This window comes from Centruroides vittatus, unplaced genomic scaffold (genome assembly GCF_030686945.1).
Source record: "Centruroides vittatus isolate TY-2023 unplaced genomic scaffold, ASM3068694v2 contig_577, whole genome shotgun sequence".
In the NCBI taxonomy this organism is placed as follows: Eukaryota; Metazoa; Arthropoda; class Arachnida; order Scorpiones; family Buthidae; genus Centruroides; species Centruroides vittatus.
This window is the reverse complement of record NW_027122345.1, coordinates 1715793-1739323: the sequence shown is the minus strand read 5'-3', so window position 1 is coordinate 1739323 and position 23531 is coordinate 1715793. Positions and strand designations below refer to the sequence as shown.

The window sequence follows — 23531 nt, the reverse complement described above, 5'->3', positions numbered from 1 at the left end:
GGCAAGAGAAGAATGGCGGCATTTCCGGTTTGCTGTTAGAATTATCTAATTGGCGGAATGTAGATTACGTCGTAGATGAAACACACTTTATTTGTGCTTGGCTGTGTGGCGTTTTTCGTTGCTTAATCCTTATATATATATACACACACTGTGTAGAAATATAATTGTCAATAACGATACCATAAAGTTACGAAACTTATCAAATATATAATAAATACTCTAAATGAATTTAGAGTATAATTTAAATGTGGCTGAATAAAAGTTCATTGAATACAGAGGGACAATTTTGGAATGAAATGTATTCATGCAGGCTATATCATGTTATTCAGTTGTATTATGCAGATAAATTAGAGCCTTCTAATTAGTTTTATACTAATTTAATATTAATCTTGGTGATAAAATTAACATTTGTTTGCAGGAGGAAAAAGACACGTCATCGTGTGCAGCCGAAGAGTCGTCATCAACAGCAGAGAAGTCTGTCGGAACCGAAGATCTGTCTGAGATTTAAAAACTTCCGAACTTAAAAAGTTTTTAAGAATTGAAGATTGCTCATTTTCAAATTTACTTTTATATTTATAGATCTCATTTAGAATTACCGTATACGAATCTCATCTGTATATTAAACACCAAAAATTGACAATATAAATAGGTTTCTAGTTTAGTTTAGTGTAAGATACTAATTACATCATTTCATAGGACCAAAAGCGCTTGGGGAAGACGCGAAATCATGGAGATTCTCAATTTTCAGTATAAGATGGCACTTCGGAAAAACACATTTATTTGTTCAGACTAAAAAGTTTTATTTTTGAAATTATGCAAAATATTAGTGTGTTCTGCCCGACACTCATACATACATACATTCTTAGACTACAACAATCGATATCAGAAAGTCTGTGTCGTCATAACGTCATAATTCACGTCGATCGAAATCCAGTTTTAAAATGCACCACCAGTAGACGTGTCACCATCGAGCAGGCATGAAAAAGTTCTGTAATATTTTTTCTTGTCGAGTAAAAATAATCTGTAATTACTCACGTTAAATGACTCGCAATCTAAATCGGGAAAGTATAGGACTGTTGTTGTATTGCTGGACTTATTATTTTTTCTATGATGTAGAGTTAGGAATTCTACTGCTCGGGTGCCAAATGAAAGAACGCCATCTAGGAAACAAAAGTTGTTTTGTTCCTCGAGAACATTTCTGCGTTCCCGACGCGTTTCTCATTATTTGTTTTATTTTTTATTTACTTAAAAAGGATCCAAGAGATCATACGGAAAAAAAAATTTCTATTCCGAACGAGAACGGTCGGAACCATTTGATAACAATTAAGATGCGCATTTACTCGGTGTAGTTGGAAAGAACGAAAATTACATGTCGAGAATAAAAATAATTGAAGCACGAAATGCTATTAATGTTTTTCCGGTCTACACACTATTTGCATTGTACAAATTACATAGGTTACACTGCATTTTATGGAAGGATAGAAATGACATATTCATTTCAATACCAAATAATACAATGATTTTAAGCTTAACGTCTATAAAACCTAATGGTATAGTTCTCTGCACAATTCGAAGAAAACTAATTCGTAATTTTGTTTTAGATATTCAGAATTTATGTATTATGACATAAATGCCATTATACAAATTTATGAAACGTTCTAATGTATATTGTCGCTTAATCACTATCATTTATTGTTTATTGATGTTTAATAAAAGTTCGTGATGATGATATAATTAGTGTGTGTTTCTGAATCTTAAGAAAAAATCTGTAGTCATTAACAAATGTTTCGTACAAAGGAAATTCTATTCAATTATCTTTTATTTCCCTCTTTAAGAAAATCTGTTGTTTGCGATATTTTTAACAATAAAACATATTTTATAACGAGCATATAAAAAACATAATCGGATAGAAAATACATTAAATTTATGTAACAAGTATCAACAAAAATTTTACGTGCGTATTTGTTTTTCCCATCATTTCTGTAAGCGGATTTGTCTTCAGTACTGTCTTGCCAGCTTTCATCTCCACATCGATTGTTAAAAGAAGCAGAGAGCAGATTATTGTGATCAGGCAGTTAGAGTTAATGAGCTGGTGTTAGAGAAACAATGGCTTGTGCTTTAGTGACTCTGTTGTTTTCCAGTGAAGGATGTGTCAGAAACGTCACCTCTCGGACATTCTATTCCAACAATATCAACTCTCCATAAATCAATCCTACTTCGGAACTTACCTGGAACTTTTCCAAACAAGTCGACGAAAGATATACATTTCCTCAAGTTTAGGCGAAATAAATTGTCTTTAATTTTATATATAGTAACGAAACTCGTCAGAAAATTTGATTTTTAAAAACCAAATTTTCTGTCCAATGACTAAAATTTTTAATTCGTGTAAATCTTATTCACAGAACAACTATTAGATGTACGACAAATTAATTCTCATCTTTATAACGATTCAATTTTCTACTCAATAAATTTTTCTCAATATGTTAGTAAATATAATCCCGATGTCATACAAAACTATGCTGAATTCCGATATAGGTTATTTGCGTAACGAATAAAAGAACGTGATGTTGATACATCAATTCCAACTGAAAAAAGTAAATTTTTTGTAAACAATTCGAAATGTTGAAGCATTTCTGATGGAAAAGATGAGAGAGAAGGCGATGTGAACGGCATGAAATACTGTATGGGATCGTTCATAAATACATCCTTTGCAATTAATCAAAAATATCAAATACATTGTTAATTAAAATCACTTTTGATAAACAAATACTGATTTGAAAGAAAATAATTTTTTGTTAATTTTCAAATTTATTTCATCTAACGCTCATTTCTGAAATCAAATATATTGTTGCGCCATCTGTTAGAGGGGGAAAATACAATTTTATCACAGCCTAACAAAATTTCAAATTATTTTTAGAAATGAATAAATGATAGGTCTTACAATTACTACAAATATATATCATACATTAAAATTATATATTAAAATCTTAAACTGATTTAAATAAGTTATAGGCTACATACAGTATATGTGAGGTTGGCTCTTACCGCAATACAGAAGTCAGACGAGATCGCAAATTGATATCGTCGATTCTCCACAGTAATAAAAATCGATTAGTGTCATCCTAACATAATGAAATGACTAATTCAAGGGACACCATACAGTGGCGAGTCCGGAAATAAATCTCTGAGTGGGCAGTTTTTAATTTGCTTAATAATTAAAGTACACAAACAACATGGTGAATGAAAAGTATACAAGCATAAAAGTTGAAAACTAATATAATAAAAAGTAACAAAGCTTGTTTTAGCAATAAAAAACCTGGATCACTCAATTTTCCCCTGGATCCGTTACTATTACATTGCCAGATTTCTACGGCTGTATTAAAAGACATGGAGAATGGTAGCATTAACCATTTTTAACTTTCACTCCACTCGTTTTACCTCCAAAAAGTAAAATTATTTAAAATATAACTTATTTTAAAATCAATTATTGTTTTTCATGTTGACTATAAATATTTGCAAATTTTAGTTTAATTTATAATTTAAAATGTATACCATAGCTTTCTATGGGAAAGGATATAGATTGAAACACAGGCATTGAAAGATGAAAAAGGACAGGACAGTTTAGTTAAAATAAAACTGTCCTTTGAAATGAAAGACGTCTAGCATCCCCAGCTACTGCCCACAATTAATAAACACAACACAAACAAGGTTTTAATTTTGTATTACTTATCAGGTGAGTATTCAAGAAATAAAACTTCTATAAGCTAAGGCTCCAATTTGAAAGATTATTTCTTACCTTGAATATCGGTACTGTACATTAAATTTTGTGTTTTAAGAGTTGGAAAATATGTATACTTACAGGTCGGCCATGAGGAGTTCTGGCTTTTCCCCACGATTATACAGTGTGATTCTTGTGATATAACACAATGTTAAAAATAAATTATTTGCGGCCATTTAATATAATTAAAGCACCAAGTTTGTGTGTTCAGCACATAACTTGGTACATCCCATCAGTAGGCGATTTTTGAATTTGTACAAAAGACATATTTTCCAATCCTTAAGTAGGATGGTTTTTTCTTTTAAGTAACATGCAGTCTCAGAGACTGTTTAGTTTAATTTGCATTAAGGACTGCAACATTTGTAATTTAAAAAGACTTATTCAATTTGAAAGATGGTAATAATTAGTAAACAAAAGAAATAAAGTTCATTTCTTTAGTTATTTGATTTATAGCCTATATGATTATAACTGAATTTTGACTACACATCTTTGCTGTGTCTGCACAGTTATGGCATGTAAGTTGAAAAATCCATTAACATTCCTTACAGGCAACCATCTTGACTGTTCAAGAAAACAAACTGGAATAAAACAAAGATTATCACGTGCATTGCTTTTAAACTGATAGACAGTAAGTTCATTTAAAGTTAGAGGGAGGGACAGTTTTCTCGATAAGCAAAGTTATAGGAAAATTAAATTCCTTAATGATCTCAGATGACCTCAATTAACACGTAACAAAACTCAAAATTTAGTAAATGCAGTACACCAAAGGGCGGGAAATCGCTAGATATTCGTGACTGGATGCAATCCTTCAAATAATTTCCTTAATTTCTTGGATACATCCTTTGCTAGTTTTTTTGGTCAGAGTACTGATTTGCATACAATAACTGCATATTGCATTAAGACTTTTTCAATCGAGGGATTAATTAACCATGTTAATCAAGGAATACCTGTATTAATATTAAAAATTTTCATTTACTAACTCAGCAATTAATCAGATTTTATGGATTATTGAATATCTGAAGGTGGTGTTGAAATTTAATGAAACCTTATTAATGATAACATAATGATGGTAACAAGTGATTACAATGTTATAGCAATTTCCTGAGGACCAATGCTACAATTTAAAAGAACCTTTAGTATCTTATAGAGCTTCCTCTTGCCTGGATACATGCAGCAATATGGTAAGATATGGAGACATTCAGGATAGCATAAGGTTCTTATAACAGATTTACCCACATATATACCTTACACTTGTGTGTCCTGCATCCCTTCTGTTCCCACAAAAGGCTTGATGGGTGCAAATCTGAAGATGAGCAAGCCAAGAAAGTATGGCAACATGACAGACACTTTTAAGAAACAAGTTGTGCGTGACTGAGCATCATCTTGCTGGAAAATGACAGTTTGTAGCCCATACATGAAAAACACACAAAGGTACAGGATTTCCTAAACTTAGTGCTTTGTTATCAATATCAGTACCAAGTAGGTGCAACTGGCTATGTATGAGATGGTTCTTTAGACCTTTCCTTTATTGTTGAGTGGTACACTGCTCCCCATACTGGGGAGTAGTGTGCCACTCAACAATAAAGGAAAGATTGAAATGTTCAGCAGGTAATAATACAATGATTGTCTACTCTCAAATAGAACCAGGTTTTAAAAAAATTATAACATTTCTGGTGAAGTTTTCCATAAACAAGAGTGTGTCATGAATTCACAGACATTTTAAAATTGTTTACTTAATAATTCAAAAATTATAAGCTTAAATGTGATAAATCACTTGTATTTATTACAATCAACTCAAAATAAATATTAATTTCATTAAAATAATGACGTTTTCATACATATAATTGTAAACAAGAAAGTTTCAGTTTTATTTTAACATTATTATATTTTTATTATTAAATAATAATAATAATAATTTCAACGTAAAGCTGGTTGATCTTTAATAATATATCTAGTTAAATATATGGACTGAGCTTGCTTCTCCAAGGCTGCCAGATCTTGGACTGTTGGAGCCATTTGATCTGTGTGAGTTTCAAATAAACTCCCTAAAAACAAATGAGTAACTTATTATTTATGTCTCATAGTAAAAGAAAGAAAAAAAAAATCAATTTTACTCACCAACTTGTTTTCGTTTTTCACCATAAATGACTTTTCCATCAAATTCATCCAATGGGACTTTAAGATCAACATCTATTTGTTGAATAGTGCAGTTCAAATGTTCTTCAATATCAGCCAAATACTGAGGCTCATTATACCAAATGCAACAGCCTCCTTCATCAGTTAGTCTAGTGTTCCAACAATTCCGACCTTTACTGGAACAATTTGAATGATACCATACCTGTAAATTTTTATTTACATATTACTTTCATATATGTATATTAAATATTTTTACAGCTACAGATAGTTACAGAAGGCTATGAGGTGGCTAAGCTCCTCCAGCTTAGTTGGCAGTGCCCATATACAGTTTATATAATATAAGCTTTTGCTTTCATCACAAAAAGTTAGATTACTACTACTTTTGTTACACTTAGACTATAGATAATAGGCATAGTGCTGGCTAGAAAGGAGAAAAATACCAGTTACAATGTTTTCAGCTTGTCCCTCTAGCCCAGTGGTTCTTAACCAGTGTTCTGCAAACCTACCTAGAGTGTTCCACAAAAGAAAAGATTTTAAAGTTTTTATTCAAATTTATTCTCATTGTTATATTTGTAAATAATTCCATGTTTCTATTTTATTCAATATATTAAAGTTTATTACTTGTTTCCTGAGAATAGTAAATGTGAAATTGTTTATCAATTTTTGAATGTATTGATGCTAATGCTCTGTGTAATAAAAAGTATATAAATAGTGTTCTGCAGCCTCAGAAAGGTTGAGAACCACTGCTCTACTCCCTAATGATTTATTCCTTGCTACAGGACAGCTTTTAATCACAATAAGATTAAGATGAGATTATTACAGATTTTTTTCATATATATTGGCCAGGAATGTGTGGTATTCAGTTGGGAAGCTTGAAGTTTATAAAGTTCAACAAACAGTCCCTTTTCAGTAATACACAGTGACCTTGTCATATATTCAACAAACAATCCATTCCCTTCTCTAAGTAAATAGACTGGTCCCCACCACTGCACATTTTTACAGCTTAATGAGGATTTATAAAATGAGCTGTATCTTTGTCTTCAACTATTTAGTTATTTAAAATATTAAAACTTAACACAATGATTAAATTTCATGGAATATTCTGGCTTACGTATCAAATTGTGAAATCTGGAAGTTAAGAACCTAAAATTTCTGAATTATTTCACTCCAGTTATAAACGACTTAATCAACAACATTCCATACCCGGGAAATTGTTGACCCTCGACTGGCAACGATCGTCCCCTAACTGTCAACAAGCCGTTATTCCCTCGGAGCAGGTAGATCAACTTGCACGATAGTTTACAGTTAGCGTCCAAACTAGTCGTTTATTTAAATCCCGGGAACACCTATGGCCCTAATTGTGATCAGTTATCGATCACGTGACTGGTTTTCTCATCAAAAAACCTATAAAAGACGCTTCCTTCCCCCCCTAAAGGGCTCTCCGATCGTCTCTCGAGTACGACATGCACCATCGACTGAACCTAAAGTTTTCTAAAGTTCTAAAGAATTCTAAAGTTTAAGTGCCTGTCTACGACAGTCTACGACTCCTTTTACTGGACTCCGTCTATTACGGACTTGTTAAGAGGTATGAATAAATATTTGTAAACTCTCTCTCTCCGGACCCCCTTTTTGTATATGAGGGTAAACGTGTAGTTTTGTTCGTTTCACTTTCAATAAATCTTGTTTGTTATAAAAATGGTGTCTTTCTTGACTGTCGGCTTCGCCTTATCGTCGACCCCATCCTTCCTCCTCCACTTGCGTAACGCGCCGTCGACGTAACAGCCATCCTTGACAAGTGAGTCGCCGGAAAAGGAGGTACGACTCCCTCTTACCTCCCCGGGATCTCACAAAATATTATTTTACAGTACTTATTCTCATGTAGATTACTATTGATAAAAATATGGTATTTATCAGTTGAAGTCCTGCATGGTGCATTGCATCTGTCAATAATGAGCATGTTTCATGCTAGCATGCAAATTAGATCATCATTTATGTGCATTTGATAAAGTTGGCTTTTGTCAAGAATGACTTCATTCTGTTTTCAATTTACCTAAGACTGAGGACGAGGTGATTCATGTCTTGCAGGAATATGGTATTCTGCATTCTCAGTATTTTTGCAAAAGATGCATGATGCAAGAATCCAGAGTGGATAATTTACTTTTCTAACAAAATTTTTGTTATATTTATTCAATATTTTTTTGAATAATTTTTTTTTTTTTTGTGTAAACTACATGAAGCTTGAAGAGAAACTTCCTTTTTTGTTTTGATGTATGATAACACCATTTCCTTCAGATAAGATAGTTTTAGTGAGAGAGTTCACATGACTCATCCACTGACTTTCCATTATCTTCGTCATGAGTCAGAAGAGCAGAATCTTCAGTTCTAACTGTATTAATTTCTTGGTTAAAAGAAGAGATGCCCAAGAAGAAAACTGAAAGCAAGAGGGTCAAAAGAAAAAGAAACAAGAAAAGTCACAGAACATTGTGGAAGATCCAAAATCATCAATGCATCTGCAGGAGAGAAATTTGAGGGTGATAGAAATTACATCATCAACCAAGAAATCTTTTGAGAATGAATTAAGAGGTAGTATATTTAACTGTATGTAAACTCTCTCTTGTTCAGTCCTCTCGATATTGAAATCTGACAGTGTGACATTTTGTTGCAATCTCAATAGTTATAATTGTAGATGTAACCGAACAGTATAGGAATCGAGTGGTAGATATATACAGTAAGACCCTGATTAACGTTGATTTGATATAATGTGGTCTGCTTGAAGCCTTGAAAAAGCTCAAAATTTATGCTGATTTAAATTATTGTGGCATTTTATTGATTCGTATATAATACGATTATTTACAAACACAAACCAATCAGAAAAAGGTGCACGTTCTTTAAATCTATGTTTGTTTGGTGCAATTTTGGAAAAAATATATGACATCATGGATGCCATAGGCAATGTCGACTTCGCTTGACAAGAATTAACTGATAAATGCACGACAGTGTGGAAGAAGTTATGGCTGAAGATATCCAAGAATTCTCAATGAGCAGAGCCTATTGCTGTATCATTAGGTTGACCAAAGTCAACATAATCGATACAGCAGGACTAGGAGATGTAGAGGAGCAGGATATTGAAGAGTTACAGCAAGTTTCTGGTGAGAGCCTTACCAATGACGACCTTCAAGAACTGACAGAACAAGGAATTCATGTAGAACTGGAAAATAGAGATTTTGAAAACAAAGAACTTGCTACAGATTTCCTTAGTAAAAGTTTGGTAATGATAACCAAAATCATTGATCAAATTGTAGCAAATGATCCAGATTTTGAAAGGAGTGCAAAAGCAAAATGAGGTGTTTTGGATGCGATCTTCTGCTACCAACATTTGCCTAAGGAAAGAAAAAAGCAACAAACAAAACTTCACGACTTTATTGCAAAAAAACAGAAATTTCAGAAAAGTTAGGGCCTTCATCATAAAAAATGAACTTTACATTTCTGTGTGCATGTTTGTGTGTTATTTAACATATTATTATTATACAAATTAATATAAAAATAACTTAAAATTAAAGTAAAATTTGTTTATTTTTGGTCACACGTTACCCTATCCCTATTTACTCTATGTTAAAATGACCTTGTTTAACACTGTTTCGTTTAGCACCTTGTCATCTAGGAACGCAATCCCCTGCATTAAGCGGGTCTTACTGTGTGTGTGTATATATATATATATCTCTACCACTCAATTCCTATATATATATAGTAGTTGTTATCCATTTTTTTTTGGTTTAATAAATTAATTTTCATGTTGATTTGAGTTGAGAAAGACTTTTTCTTAAGAGATTCAGACAAACTCCATTGTCTTACCCATGTTGTGATGTTCCCCCTCATAAAATCTGGAATTTAATGAGAATTAATAAATGTGTCCTAGCCTGCAATACTGTTAGGTGGTGTCAGGAATCCTGATGAACAATTTGTTCTATATCCAATTTAGATAAACAGCTTTCAGAAATGTGTGATGAGGACCACTGGAGCCTTGGAAATTATTCACAATGAGACCAAAATTATATTTGATGGGGAAATATCCAATAGGTCAATTAATGAAAGGGATTTAAAATTATCTAAGTCAAGGAAGTATTATTTATACTGATAAATGAAAAGGTTATAATACTGAATTATTAAGAAAAGCTGGATATACTAATTGCACAATAAATCATAGTAAACATTTTGTGGATTCCAATAATGGTTGTCACACTCAAAACATCAAATGCTTGTGGAAAAAAAAGGCATAAATTTCAACATGCAATGTCACAATACATATAAAATGGTATATATCAGAATTTGTATGGAGTGCGCCTTTCAAATGGAGAACAACTTTTATGAAATTTTATCAATCATTGGGAAAAAATGAAGTGACCAGCAGATGAGTGTCTCAAACTAAAAGTAAGTTGTATCAGTATAAAATTTATTTCTTTCTGTAATATTTGTGTTAAAACATAAATCAAAAAACTTTCCTTTTTGTAATTGTTCATTTTGATAAATTTGAATTTTGATTCTTTGAAATGCAAGCCATTTTGTCTATCAAATAAAATTCTGCAGCAAGAGGAGTGCTATCAACAGGGACATGATGTACCATACAGAGCTTTAACTGATAAGTACTGTCATTTCAATCAAGCAAATGATACAATTTTATCGTAGAAGAATTAATAGCATTATTGTTCATTTTTCATTTATTTATTGTAATAGAAGATTATAAATATTCCTTATTGTTGTGACTTTTTTGCTACTAGAGCCATCCTACTATCAGTCAGTTTTCATGTGCTATGATTTTTAGGGAATACTAGATCCTGATCTTTGGTTGTGTGCCTTTGTTAGTCCATTGGTCACACTTGCTTAATAGAGAATAGCACCCAACAAATTTGAGCAAATATTTAGTGTACTGACCATCCAGCTTCAAACAGTTTCACAATCCTCATCTCTCATGTTCAGACAATTGCTAACAATGGGTAATGGCAATGACAACAATGGTAATGGGTAATGGCAATGACATAAAATAAAGACAATGAAGCCAAAATGAAATTCAAATTTTAAACTTTTACTCAATTTTGGATAAATAATCTAGAAACACAAAAATATAATGCATTTGTACTTTAAAAAGACACACAATGAAATTTTATTCAAATTTATTTTCATTATTATGATTAAATTTGGAAATTAAATAAATTTACACCAGTGTATTTAAAACAGATGTTCAAAGATGTCATCATTTGTATACAAATATCTAAAAGGTTTAGTACCATAAAATGTGATGAGTAGAAACACCTTTTCACCCTATAGGTTGGGATGAATAGAAATAGTAACTTATAAAGTAGAAACAAAATGACTTTTAACTACAGAATTAAAAGGAAATGTTTTTTCGTTGCAAAAACTGTTTATTAGTTATATAGACCTTGTATTATGAATACTAAAAAACTTAAGACAGGAAAAAAAGTTTTTTTAAAAAACACTGCACTCAAGTTGCTCAGGCAATCTGGAAAACAGACTACATAAATAAAAATGGAAAAACTTTTAAAAAAAATACTCAAGTCACTGATGTCATCAGGAAAACTTATCATGTTTTTAAAACATACTTTAGAACTGGCAATAAGGACAGAGTTATTTAACAATATCCCCGTATGTAAAATAAAATTTCTCACATTTCCATAAATCTCACTTGTGTTTTCCTGCAGACACCATATATCCACATTTCTCAATTTGACAGATTTTGGCAACACACAGTCTACTGGAGTCCTTTTACTTTTCATATATCTTCACTACAGAAAAGGCACTAAGTTTAAGTGAAGTGTTCTCACTAAAATCAAGACCAATATAGAAAGATACAAATAGATCTACAGTAGAGCATCGATTATCCGACTCAATTGGGGACTGGGGTTAGTCGGATAACCGAAAAGTACGAAAAAAATACATTATTAGTAGTGTATTAGGCCTGGTTTAAATACTAGCCTCGCTTTCATGGTCAAGCCAGTGCTGCCAGCTAAAACATGCAAAAATTTAACAAAAATAATATTAAAGTAGCCAAGACATAACCAAATATTGTAGCGCCATATCACTAGCGGACATTTGAATTTGCCGACTAGAACATGGTCGGTTAACTGATAAGTCGGTTAATCGGGGGTTGGATAATCGATGCTCTACTGTATTTATCTACTTCAGAGCTAGGTCTTAAACGTCTTCAAATTTTAAACTACTGGTATTGAAAAAAGTATCATGGGATGAATAGAAACAGCCACTATTTTTGTGTTTCTATTCCCTCTGTGAATTCAAAATCAATAAATCACAAAAGGAGATCAATGATTATAAAAAAGAATTCAAAATATGGAAGATTTCAATGAAAATTTAATGAAATGATACTAGGACAATATCCTAATGCATTTTTTTTTTTTTATAAAATGAGTCTTATGATACTTACCAACAAAATCTGTCAAACATCAAAACATGTATTCAATTATGATAACATGCAAACAGGCCTAGCATCTAGAATAATGTTGCTAGCCTAACAAAACAATATTCATACTTTCAAAAATAATGTCCAAAGAGAGCATAGTGAAATTTCTGATTTGTTGGTTAGTTTCTTTATCAGACACAGTTTTCTTCATTTTTGTTTACCCCATTTTACAGTACTTTTTTTTTAATATAAATATAAATTTTGTTTATTACATATATTTTTTTATTATAAATAGATTATTTTGTTTATAATTTTATTTTCTCTTCTCTTTCAATATGTAAGTTTCCACACACAATTTTATAATACTAAATTTTAATGGTTTTACTTTTTAATAATACATAATATGTATTTTGCTTAATTATATTTATTTAGATTGTTGCTTATTTAAAGATATAATAAGCATTTAAAAATTAGCAACATACTATTATAATCTTAATGATTACAGATCTAAAACAAATCTAATTATGGTTAAAAATTAGTAATTATTTCTATCTTCATTTATAATAAAAAATTTTACCTTTTCAGGTACAGCTGAAGCAAATGATAATGCAAGTCCCATCCTAAAATAAATTAATTTTGTAAGAAAAATTTTTGAAAAAAAATTATATTTTTAATTTACTCCTAAATTTTTCTGTTAAAATAAAAATCTAAGGTAGGATGAAAGTAATATTTTAACGTAAAATTTTTCAGATAAATTATTCCGTGCACAAATTTCCACAAAAAAGCTTTTCTTATTTAAAAATAAGAGATTTTTATTCTATTTTTTTAAGAGTAAATATATATTTTGAACAGGATATCAAGCCCCTCCTCACTCTACAATAGTAGATATAATTATAAGAAATCCTATATTATAATTCATATAACTTTTATTATTTTAAAATGTAATATCTTTATAATATAAAAATCTTTTAAAAAACTACAATTTATCCAACAAAACAGCCATTTAATTACTTTTAATTTAACTCATTTTCTTTAATTCATATAGTGTTTGAAAAACTGAATCATTCTTTTTTTTTCTTTTATTTCAAATGTAATGTTCTTAACAACGTTAAGAACATTACATTTGGGGAATACTAGATCCTTAACTCTTCTTCTTCTGCAATTTTATTTTATGGAGGAAATAATGGCTCTGATCTCTTGTTGATTTCTCTTTTTATGATAATTAAATAAATTGTGTTTTCTTTTATCATTCCATTCAGAATTTTATTTCAATCTCTATTATAATTTTTCATTTTGCCTTCTCTTTGAAAATCAAATACAACAGGAGAAAAATTTTTTATTGGACTCTGATAAGTCCAGACCAATAGGTCTATGTCACTGAGCCCAGGCAACATCAATTAAGTGTTTTTTGATTCATAATTCAATGAAATAAAAAGACAGTTGAAAATGTTTGCTGTTCTAATAAATTAGTTCATATTAACTAGATTACAGATGTTAGTTGGTGCTTTTAATATATTTTTTAAGATCTTAACCATCATGGCAACAAAACTGAGACATTGAGAACCGTGACATACAGCAAAAATTGGCAGACAATAATGAGACTGGACCATTGACATCTCAGGAGCCTGACAAATGGATGAATTGACACTAGAAGTCAACTATCCACCATTCAATAGGCACATAATCCAGAATGGACAATGGCTGCCAAACACAACCTAATTGGCTATTGTGGGTGAAAAGGCAATGAGAAATAATTTCACTAAATCTCCTAGGACCTACAACATAAATATCAGATAAAGATAATTATAATGATGATGGCAACATGAATACCCAGAGTTTCCCAAGTCATCAACAGAATGAGCTCACAAAGAATATAACAGGCAATCTAGAAAATGCTAAAACAGAAATGAAAAGATATAAAATCAATGTTTTTGGTCTATGTGAAATTAGATGGCAATCTGAAAGTGAGTTTCAATCAGAGGAATATCATATAATTTACTTGGCCAATGGACAAGGAGATGTAGCACATATTTTAGACAAGAAAGCAGTATCATCACTAATATGTAGTCAAGCAATTAACAAAAGATGTATTACAGTAAGAATGTCTGGCTTACCAATTGACATAGTAATAATCCAATTATATATGCCAACAATAATATACACTTAATAATGAGGAAATAGAAATAGTGTATGGAAAAACTGAAGACATTCTATGCCATGCAAAAGCAAGAGATAATGTAATCACCATGGGTGATTGGAGTGAAGTTGTGAAGATGGAATCTCTAGAATTGTGGGCAGATTTGATCTTGGCAGTAAAAATGGCAGGATGAAAAGTTGATTGAGTTCTGCAAAAAAAAAATTTTTGGTAGCAAATGTGGGAATCCAGGGTTAAGAGAGGATACTCTTACTTGTGTTCAGCTTCAGATCCGTAAGATCCATCCACTTTGTCAGTGGATGGGATCGTAAAATAATTTCTTAGTTAACAGGAAGTTCTTACAACCTTCCCTAAATTCTCCTGACACCAGCCTAAATTGCACATTAGGCCTTATAATTTTGTCCGAGGGGAGGACTCGTGGACTCCTGATAAGGCATCAGCATATAATTTAGAATCAAGAACGAGATCATTTAAACAACTAGAAACAAAATTTAATGAAAAATTATGAAAATAAAAATACAGATAACTACAGGTAACTCCTAATATCCCTATTTGACACGAAAGAGAGTTTACGTATCTAGAGACGAGGTAATATGTCTTGTAAACTTGGTAAAATTGTGATTTTGTGCTGAACAACGACAGTTTGGATGAGGCGAGGATGTCAGAGGAGACTCTGGAGACAGTTGGAGATTGACTTGAATTGGGGAAACAGCTTGCAAAGGTTGGAGTGGAATGGCCTCAAATGGAGGGAAATTGCCCTTTTTATATGCAAATCCCCTCCAATCAGATTTTGGAATTTATATCATCTGATGGGACATACAGATGAGTCAAACTGCCAGATGTTCATTAAAATTTGTGATAATGTCTAGAAAGGGGAAATAACCCCTTTCCTCACAAAAGTGACAAAAAGTATCGCTTTTTTAATGGGAAAAATTACTTTATTAATTTATTTTTATACTTTAAGCGAAATTAAATTAAACTAAGAACATAAGATTTTTCATTTCTAATTTACGGGTGTGGGTTATTTAGTCTGATAAAATTGATTTTCATAAAAAAATTATACTCAATCTCCAGAATCTCACACAAACACATGGTACATCTAAATGCAGGGTCTATGACTGGAAAAATTTGAATAATTCTTAAATATACTATATGAACTTTATTTTGGTATGCCAGCAATACAGGATCCAAATAGAAGAAAGTTCTGGCATATCCCAGAAGAGAGAAGCTCTAATTACAATACAGTAATAACAAAAAGCATATTAAAGTAGGGTGGACAAGGCAAAATAATCAAAATAGATTAGATGGACCATAGCATCATTAAAGACTAAGGAAATGCTGGTTTAATTTCAAATGGACACCAAAACCTCCCTTATTAAGACAACATAGAAAAAATATCCAAATTTGTGACTCAAAAGATATAAATGGAACCAAATTAAAAACAACAAACTTACAGCAGAGAAAAACCTATGTTCCATAAATAAAACCATAGACTGATAACAAAATATTACTTAAAGCAGAAGAAAGATGCAAATGGGAGAATATCAACATCCAAGAAAAACTCAATATACAGTAGACAAGGAATACAAAAATGCTGAGAACAATGTGATGATATTGAATCATATATCAAAGTGGTAAAACAGCAATTTTGCATAATAAGATAAAGTATTTATCCTGTAAATGAAAGACCTGTAATACTATATCGTTTAAAGACAATAAAGATAAGCAAATTACAGAGCCTGAAATAAAAAAATAAAGATGGGAAGAATACATTTCCAACCCATGTAAAAGCTCAAATAGTACTATATCAATAATAGTATACCACCAACATAAGCATTTCCAATTATGAAAGATCAATTTGAGACAATGCTCCCAATATATAACAAATGCTAATAAAGCAGCTGGTATGATAGGGTTCAAATTGAATTATTACAAAATGAAGACTAAGAATTAATAAAGTACTAGTAGATTGATGTAAACATCATTAGACTATTGTGACAACTGTATAAAAATCAGAAATAATAGTTGCACTGGGTGAAACTCAAACCAATCCAATTGGTTAACAGAAGAGACAAAGCTATTTATTCAATATTATTGCTGACAAAACGGAGGCATTGCTTAACTACAATTATGACTTAAAAATCAATGGTCCTAAAATTTGCAGATGAACAGATTGGAAAGATGGATTTAGTTAATGATCAACAGGTTTAAATAGTACATCCAAAATCTACAGTATGAAAATCAACTTCAATAAAACCAAGACAATGATGATAAGTATAGACAATCACTTTAGATATTAAGATTTATGGCAATCAAAAAGAACAGGTATCATCCTTTCAATACTCAGGCTAACTAACAACAGAAGTCTGTTGATGCAACAAGAAAATAATACGAGTACAAATACAAATCAGAAAGACAAAAAAGATCTTTATGGATAAATATCAAATCAAATATTGAGGAAAAAAAAAGAAATTGGAGGAAAATTTCTGCTCTAAAGGGATCAAAACATTCAAGTCTAAGATGTGGTGTTGGGAAAAAATGCTGAAGATGAAATGGATAGAATAAATGAGCAATTATTTATTGTGACATCGTCACAATGCTATGTTGCAAATTTTAATCATATTTTTAATTTAATTTACAATATATGTTCTCCACCTCAAATTAATAGTATCTTGCCCCTGTACAACATCCTTTCCTGCTAGTAATAAAGTCATGCCAGCCATCTATCCAACTCCTTTCAGGGGAAAATTTTTAAATTGAAATAACATGACTTCTGGTTTGCATTCTAAGTTCATATATAGTTAATTGGGGGTCTCCTGCCCCTAAGCTTTTTATATCTGGTCTTGCCTTTCATGTATCTAACTCCATTCTCAAGATTAAGAAAGGATAAACAAACAACAGTGGGAATTTATAGGTCTATAATTTTTTGAAATTGCAGCCCAATAGAGCAACAAGAAGATATTGCACACAATTGAAGACTATAGCTTTCTATTTACAGTCTACAGAAAAAATAAAATTCAGAGGGCTTGACACTGCTTATGATATAACTACCTAATGAAAAGGATTCTTGAAGGTCATATTCAAGGCAAGAAAGGAAAAGGTAGAACAAGAATCTCTGTCTTTTTTTTTTTTTACAACAGTCATGTACTGTACTGTACCACTAAGTCTGACAACCAGAAATGAATTTATGGATGGCTACCCTAGGCATATACCAAGGGACCACCACAAAAAAAAATAACAAAAATGAAAATAAGAGAGAGAAACAGAAGAAAAGTGAGGAAATATTCCTAGTGAGATTAAGAATTCCTAGATTTTATTGCACATATTAACTTAAATGTTTTAATGGTTTTTGAGTTCTTTCAAGAATTATATGTAATATGTCTTGCTCAACTTTATCAAATTTCTGTCTAAAAAAAACTATATTTAGTTTTTTTTTATTGTATAGAAGCAGTTCTAATAGTTAAAAATAAATAAAATCATGAAATAAATGCTATTCAAGTCTCATTATAACAACATTATGTTAGAAAATTATATAATTAATTATCAACATTCTTGTATAATATCTAATTGTTGTTTATTTTTCCATTATTTTTATGGAATATTTTGGTTAAATTTATTTATGTCTTGTTTAGTTGGAGGTAGTATATAATTATGATGATAGTATATAAATTGTAATAAAAATATATAAAAAATGTATTAAAAACTTGCCTTTCAGCACGTCCAACTCGACCAATTCTATGAACATAATTAGCTTTCTCATCTGGTAAAGTTACATTGATAACTGTAATAAAATATGAATTATGCCTTGTTAGTAATTGATAACAAACTAGGTTGAAAAATTCAAACGATAATAAATAAATATAAATACATTAATTTTATTAATATTGTTTTTGAAAATATTATAAATTTTTTAATATACTATTGTAAAACACAGTGAAACTTGCAAAAAGGTGTATAGCATTTGACAGATAAAGAATAAATATATCAGTTATATCATCTAATCAAAATAGCTCTAATCAAAGAACCTTGCATCAGAGTAAAAAACTTCATTCTACAGATTTTCCATAATCTCATCATAATCAAAATGACTGATATATAACAACAAAGAAGTCTGTAATAGTATTTGAGGCATAAATCTAATAATTCTTTACATTTATACATAGTTTAGCAGAAAAATGGATGATTATAAAAAGATGGTTATTAACTTTATTTATATTTATGAACAGATTTTCATGTACAAGATTTCAAATGACAAAATTTTCCATTTATGTTTTAAAGATGACATCATTCAAGTGACCTAAACTAAATACAAAATCCACGACAGCCGCAAGCATGTGACCAAGTTAAACTGCATTCAATTTCGAACATGTAAATTCACTTGAGATTTTGCAACGAATACAAGTACATCATGGACAAGACTGCTGAGAAACCTAAGAAGATTTCCCTTCAGATAGGAATACCAAAAAAATGAAATCCAACCAGACCAAAATGAGTATTTGTGTCTGCATCAAACCAGATGAGGGTGGGAAAAAAAGTTGAAAAGGAAACGATCCAGGTCCAGGACATACATGAAGAAACAAAAATGATCAAGTCACAAACCCACTAAGAAAAGGATTTCCTGTAGTATCAAATATTCAAATAAGTTGATTAACATTGTTGGTAATTACAGAGATTGAAATTAACAATTAAGAGTATTCAAATTCAAGGTCAGATCATGGAATAATTTGGTCTCTGTGTTACAGTAACACAATTAGAATTTCTGATAGCAGAGCAAAACACTAATTCTTGGTTCTCAAATTGGCTTGTTTAATGTTATGAGAGCTCATAAGGATTGTATCTGAAAATGTTCAGTATTTACATACATAGCATAAGTTCTCAGAAATATGACCAAGAACCTTTCAGAATCAAATACTTCTCAATTCTGACATTCAATATGCCTGTCTTTAGTTATAATCATTTTGGATTAAACCTAGTAATGAAGTGTTTCTTACATATTTGGTAAAAGTGATTTTACTATAAAAATATGAACATGATTATGTGACAATTACTTGGTATAAACATAAAAAAATACTAAAGCCTGTTCAAATAGAAATCTGCCAAAATAAAAAAAATTTGGTACTGTGCAATTCCAGTTTACACAGTTTTTGTGTAGCTTATTCGTGTATAGTAAAATACATGAATAAGCAGAATTAATTAAGAATAAATAAATTATGTTTTTACCAAAGGGTATTCCTTTCACATCAATTCCACGTGCTGCTACATCAGTACAGATAAGAAACTTGACTTCTCCTCTCTGAAAAAGCAAAGATTTATGAAAACTTTAGCTGATACATATATTTATTTAACAAATAATATTTAGTTTATAACATTTTACAAATCTCTTAAGAATTAAAATATATTTTTAAAATTCAATTTAAAAATAACATGTTTAAAATGCAAACCTTCATTCATATATATTTATAAGATTGGCACAAAGCTTATTCACATAATTTTTAAATTTAATTTGATTTTATTATTAAAAAAATGAGAGGGAATATTAGTTTCATTGAAGCCTTCAAATATTTTATTAACATTACATAATATTTTCCTAACAACAGGTTTATCAAGTGGCAGAAATGGAACATTTCCAGTTTTTTATATCCTTATTTACATTATTTTGGTCATTTTATCAAATGTGAGAAAGGTCACTAAAATTGAATGTAAAAAATACTGCAATTCAATGAACTGATTTTAGATGAATCTCAAGAAAATTATGTATTAAATGCTACATATATTGATTTTCAAAAAAATGAATCTATACTCACTATAAATTTTTAAAAATAATTATTTAATTGTTTAGTTTAATTAATAACTTCACAAAATTTTGATTAGATGTTTTTGCAACTGCAGCTAAAAAAATTTTTTTATAAGTAATACAATTTAATAATAAAATGATTTTCATTGCATAAATTCCACACACAATAAGAGATTCAAAATTTTTGTTGTGAAATGCATCAGTTTTATTTGTAAGGTTTTTACAATTGTCTTTTTTCTTCAAGCAAATTAATTTATGATATAGATGTTGATTACAATAGTAGTAGTCAAATTTGATTGTTTGCATGTTGGGACCATGTGACCACCTGTCATCTCTCTATTGTAGAGTATCCTTTACAGCATATATTATAATAAAATGGTAGTTAAAGTGACAACATTTTGGGAAGGGTATATATGTGGCCTTACCAACACAGACTTCAGCCATTCCATGATAGACCATGCTCTTTACACTTTTTAACTGAGTGTCAAATAAACAAATGTGGGGAAAGTAATCCATAATTATAAGAAACAATCACACCAGATTCATACAGACAGCCTGAAAAGTACCATCAAAACCGATTTCAGCCGTCTCATACACAGGATACTGTGAAGACTTTCAGATGCAGTTCAGATAGAAAATCCGCCTACACAAAAGTCTTGCTCAACAATTGAGTATATCCCAAAATATTGTAGAAAATATCATTCACAATAGTCTGCAGCTGCAATACAGACACTAGGCACTTGGACATAAGCTTACATCATGCCATGTCCAAGAGCAATTCACAAATGTCCTAAAGTTGTACAAAAATCTCTCTGATGATAAATGGTGTTGGATTGTGACTTTAGATGAAGCCTGAGCATATCTTGATAACTGTAACAAGCCATGGGCTGTTTATTATCAATATATTGAGTACAAAGGTTGTTCTGATTTCATCCCGCAGAACAAGGAAAATTCTCAAAAGGGTTTATTAGCAGCTGGCAATTGCACCCATGGAAAGTTGAAACTTAAATGACTTGATCCCAAGACAAAGACAAACACAGCATACCTTCAGGAAAATGTGATGGAGCAAGCTGTACAGCAAATAGATCCATATTTGTACAGTAATGAAACTTTAAAGGTTTGGATCTATATGGACAAGACTTTTAGCTACACAGCTAAGTTGTCAGTGGCCTATATGATCAGAATCAAGGTGATTCCATTTTCATCCATACACATGCAGTTCCCAGATGCTTCCTATAGACTTTTGCAGATTTAGTTTGTTGAAAAGAGAGCTTGGAAAATGGAGACTTAAAACTGTTGACGGTCTCCTGAAAGTGTGGGTCAGTATTCTTACCACAGCTAACATAGTCTTCTACAATGGAAACTTGTGGTGTAGAGTTATTGTTCACTCATATGGGAGGACAGAGCACAATGGTGACATCCAAGATTTTATTAATTATAGAAAGTACCCAAAATTGATTACTCTTATTGTATTTAATCTTTGTAACATTGTTTCTAAACTAAAACAGCCCAACAAATACAATATCAAATCACAAACAGCATAAAAATTTCATAATTTGAATTTTAAATTTATGTACACACAATTCTATTTTTACACCTTTTTTTTTATTTACACAATTGCAATTTGACATAGACCATAAAAAAATTTAATTTTCTTTTTACATGATTTGATTTAACTTAACTCATTTCAATAACTCTGCATTTTTTAAAAAATCCCAATTTGATTTTAATCATAATAAAAAATATTCACATGTCCTTTTCTAGAAAACTGCTAGTTTTTAAAAAGTTCTTAGAATTTGTATTTAAAGCTGTTACACTCACACTCAAATAAATTTTAAGATTTGGTTGTTTTTGTGACTTATGTGAATGTGTGTAGAAACAGTCAGTCTTTCATATTGACTTTATCCTGCAATTCAAAAAAAAATTAAGTAGAAGTTTGGTGATTTGGTTTTATGATGGCATTTCTTCCAATGTCTTTCAATACCAGTTAGTTTTTGTATGCAATTTAATGTTAAAAGCTAGGAGTATTTTGGTGTTTAATTGAAAAAAAAAATTTGTGCAAATAATATAAATTTATTAAGTTTTACTGAATAAATTTATTAAGTTACAATTGTCTTTCCTCTGATTTATTAACTAAAGTTGAAATATTTTGTTTTAAACACATTCTATTATATTCTTTGGCTTATTATATTTTTTTCTGATTTTTAGACCCATAACAATATTCCATTTCTCCATGTAAACAGTATCTTTTTTTTTTTACACAGATTTTCAGGAACATATCTACCATATAAAAATAGAATTGGTATATATGTAAATATTTCTTTAAAATTGCATACCTTAAATTTTTCCAAATTTCCTTTTCTTTCTTGTGGTTTTCTATCACCATGCAAGCACACGCATGAATAAAAATGATTTTTGTTTCGAGCACCTGAATTTGATATGATGGATCTTAATTAAATTTTGAAATTTATTATAATAATTTATATACTTTACAATTTAAATTAATATGAAAGGTGGTTCAACTTCTAATTGAAATTTCTACTACTACTGTTTCTCCAGATATTCTCTATATACTGGCACTTGTCTCTTCAATGTGGAATGCATATATTTCAGCAAAATAAAAATATTTTGACTAACTTCAGATCCACTGAACAACACACTGATGTTATTAGATTTAAAGCTTTGGCTTCCTGAAGATTCCTTCAGTGGTCCAAACAGATATTTATTCAGCAAAAGGTCCAGTATTAGATAGATATTCTAAAATTTTCCAGGAAAAGTGGTGGCAAATGAGATTCGTTTCACAACAGTCTATAGTTCCATTTTTCTATACAGGAAATTGATGCTGTCTCTTTCTATAGATTTTTCTTTCAGAATGCTTCTTCCTTTAGTTATATATACAAGAGGTTGTTATAGAATTTTGGCATTAGTGATCAGTTTTCTTGCTTTGAACTCCATACAATACTCATATATTTGCAACTTAGAGAGGCTATTTTTTACCAAACACTGCTGTTTATTCCTAAATATTTAGCTAATCTGACTCTTTTTTACAAGGACTTTAATGATGCATTGCTTGATAAAAATCCAGTTAGATTAATGAACTTGATGAACATGCTCAATGTCAAATTAGCATAATTACAATATCTTTTGGTGTTAATTTAGTTAAATCCAAATATATGCAAGTACTTTCAACATATTAAAAATATCATTTTAAATATGTTTAATTTTGCCTGAAGACTAC

At 30.4% G+C, this 23531-nt stretch overlaps 2 protein-coding genes across 3 annotated transcripts in view; one reads left to right on the top strand and one right to left on the bottom strand.

Annotated features, from left to right (window-relative positions):
• Window positions 1-1826, top strand: part of LOC136979096 (uncharacterized) — a 63447-nt gene extending 61621 nt beyond the window's left edge. The window contains exon 9 of one of the 2 annotated variants that reach the window (XM_067275012.1): window positions 419-1826. In XM_067275012.1, coding sequence (XP_067131113.1) covers window positions 419-508 — 90 coding nt within the window. In that variant the 3' untranslated portion in view covers window positions 509-1826. The remainder of the gene's footprint in view (window positions 1-418) is intronic. The other variant, XM_067275011.1, reaches the window with a different exon arrangement.
• Window positions 1827-5539: 3713 nt separating this feature from the next.
• The window catches only part of Ddx1 (ATP-dependent RNA helicase Ddx1), a 119515-nt gene continuing 101523 nt past the window's right edge, over window positions 5540-23531 (bottom strand). The window contains exons 25-30 of the mRNA XM_067275014.1: window positions 22630-22721; window positions 19720-19792; window positions 18208-18280; window positions 12922-12964; window positions 5897-6116; window positions 5540-5823 (exon numbers count right to left, since the gene is read on the bottom strand). Of these exons, the coding sequence (XP_067131115.1) occupies window positions 5696-5823; window positions 5897-6116; window positions 12922-12964; window positions 18208-18280; window positions 19720-19792; window positions 22630-22721 (629 nt within the window). The 3' untranslated portion in view covers window positions 5540-5695. The remainder of the gene's footprint in view (window positions 5824-5896; window positions 6117-12921; window positions 12965-18207; window positions 18281-19719; window positions 19793-22629; window positions 22722-23531) is intronic.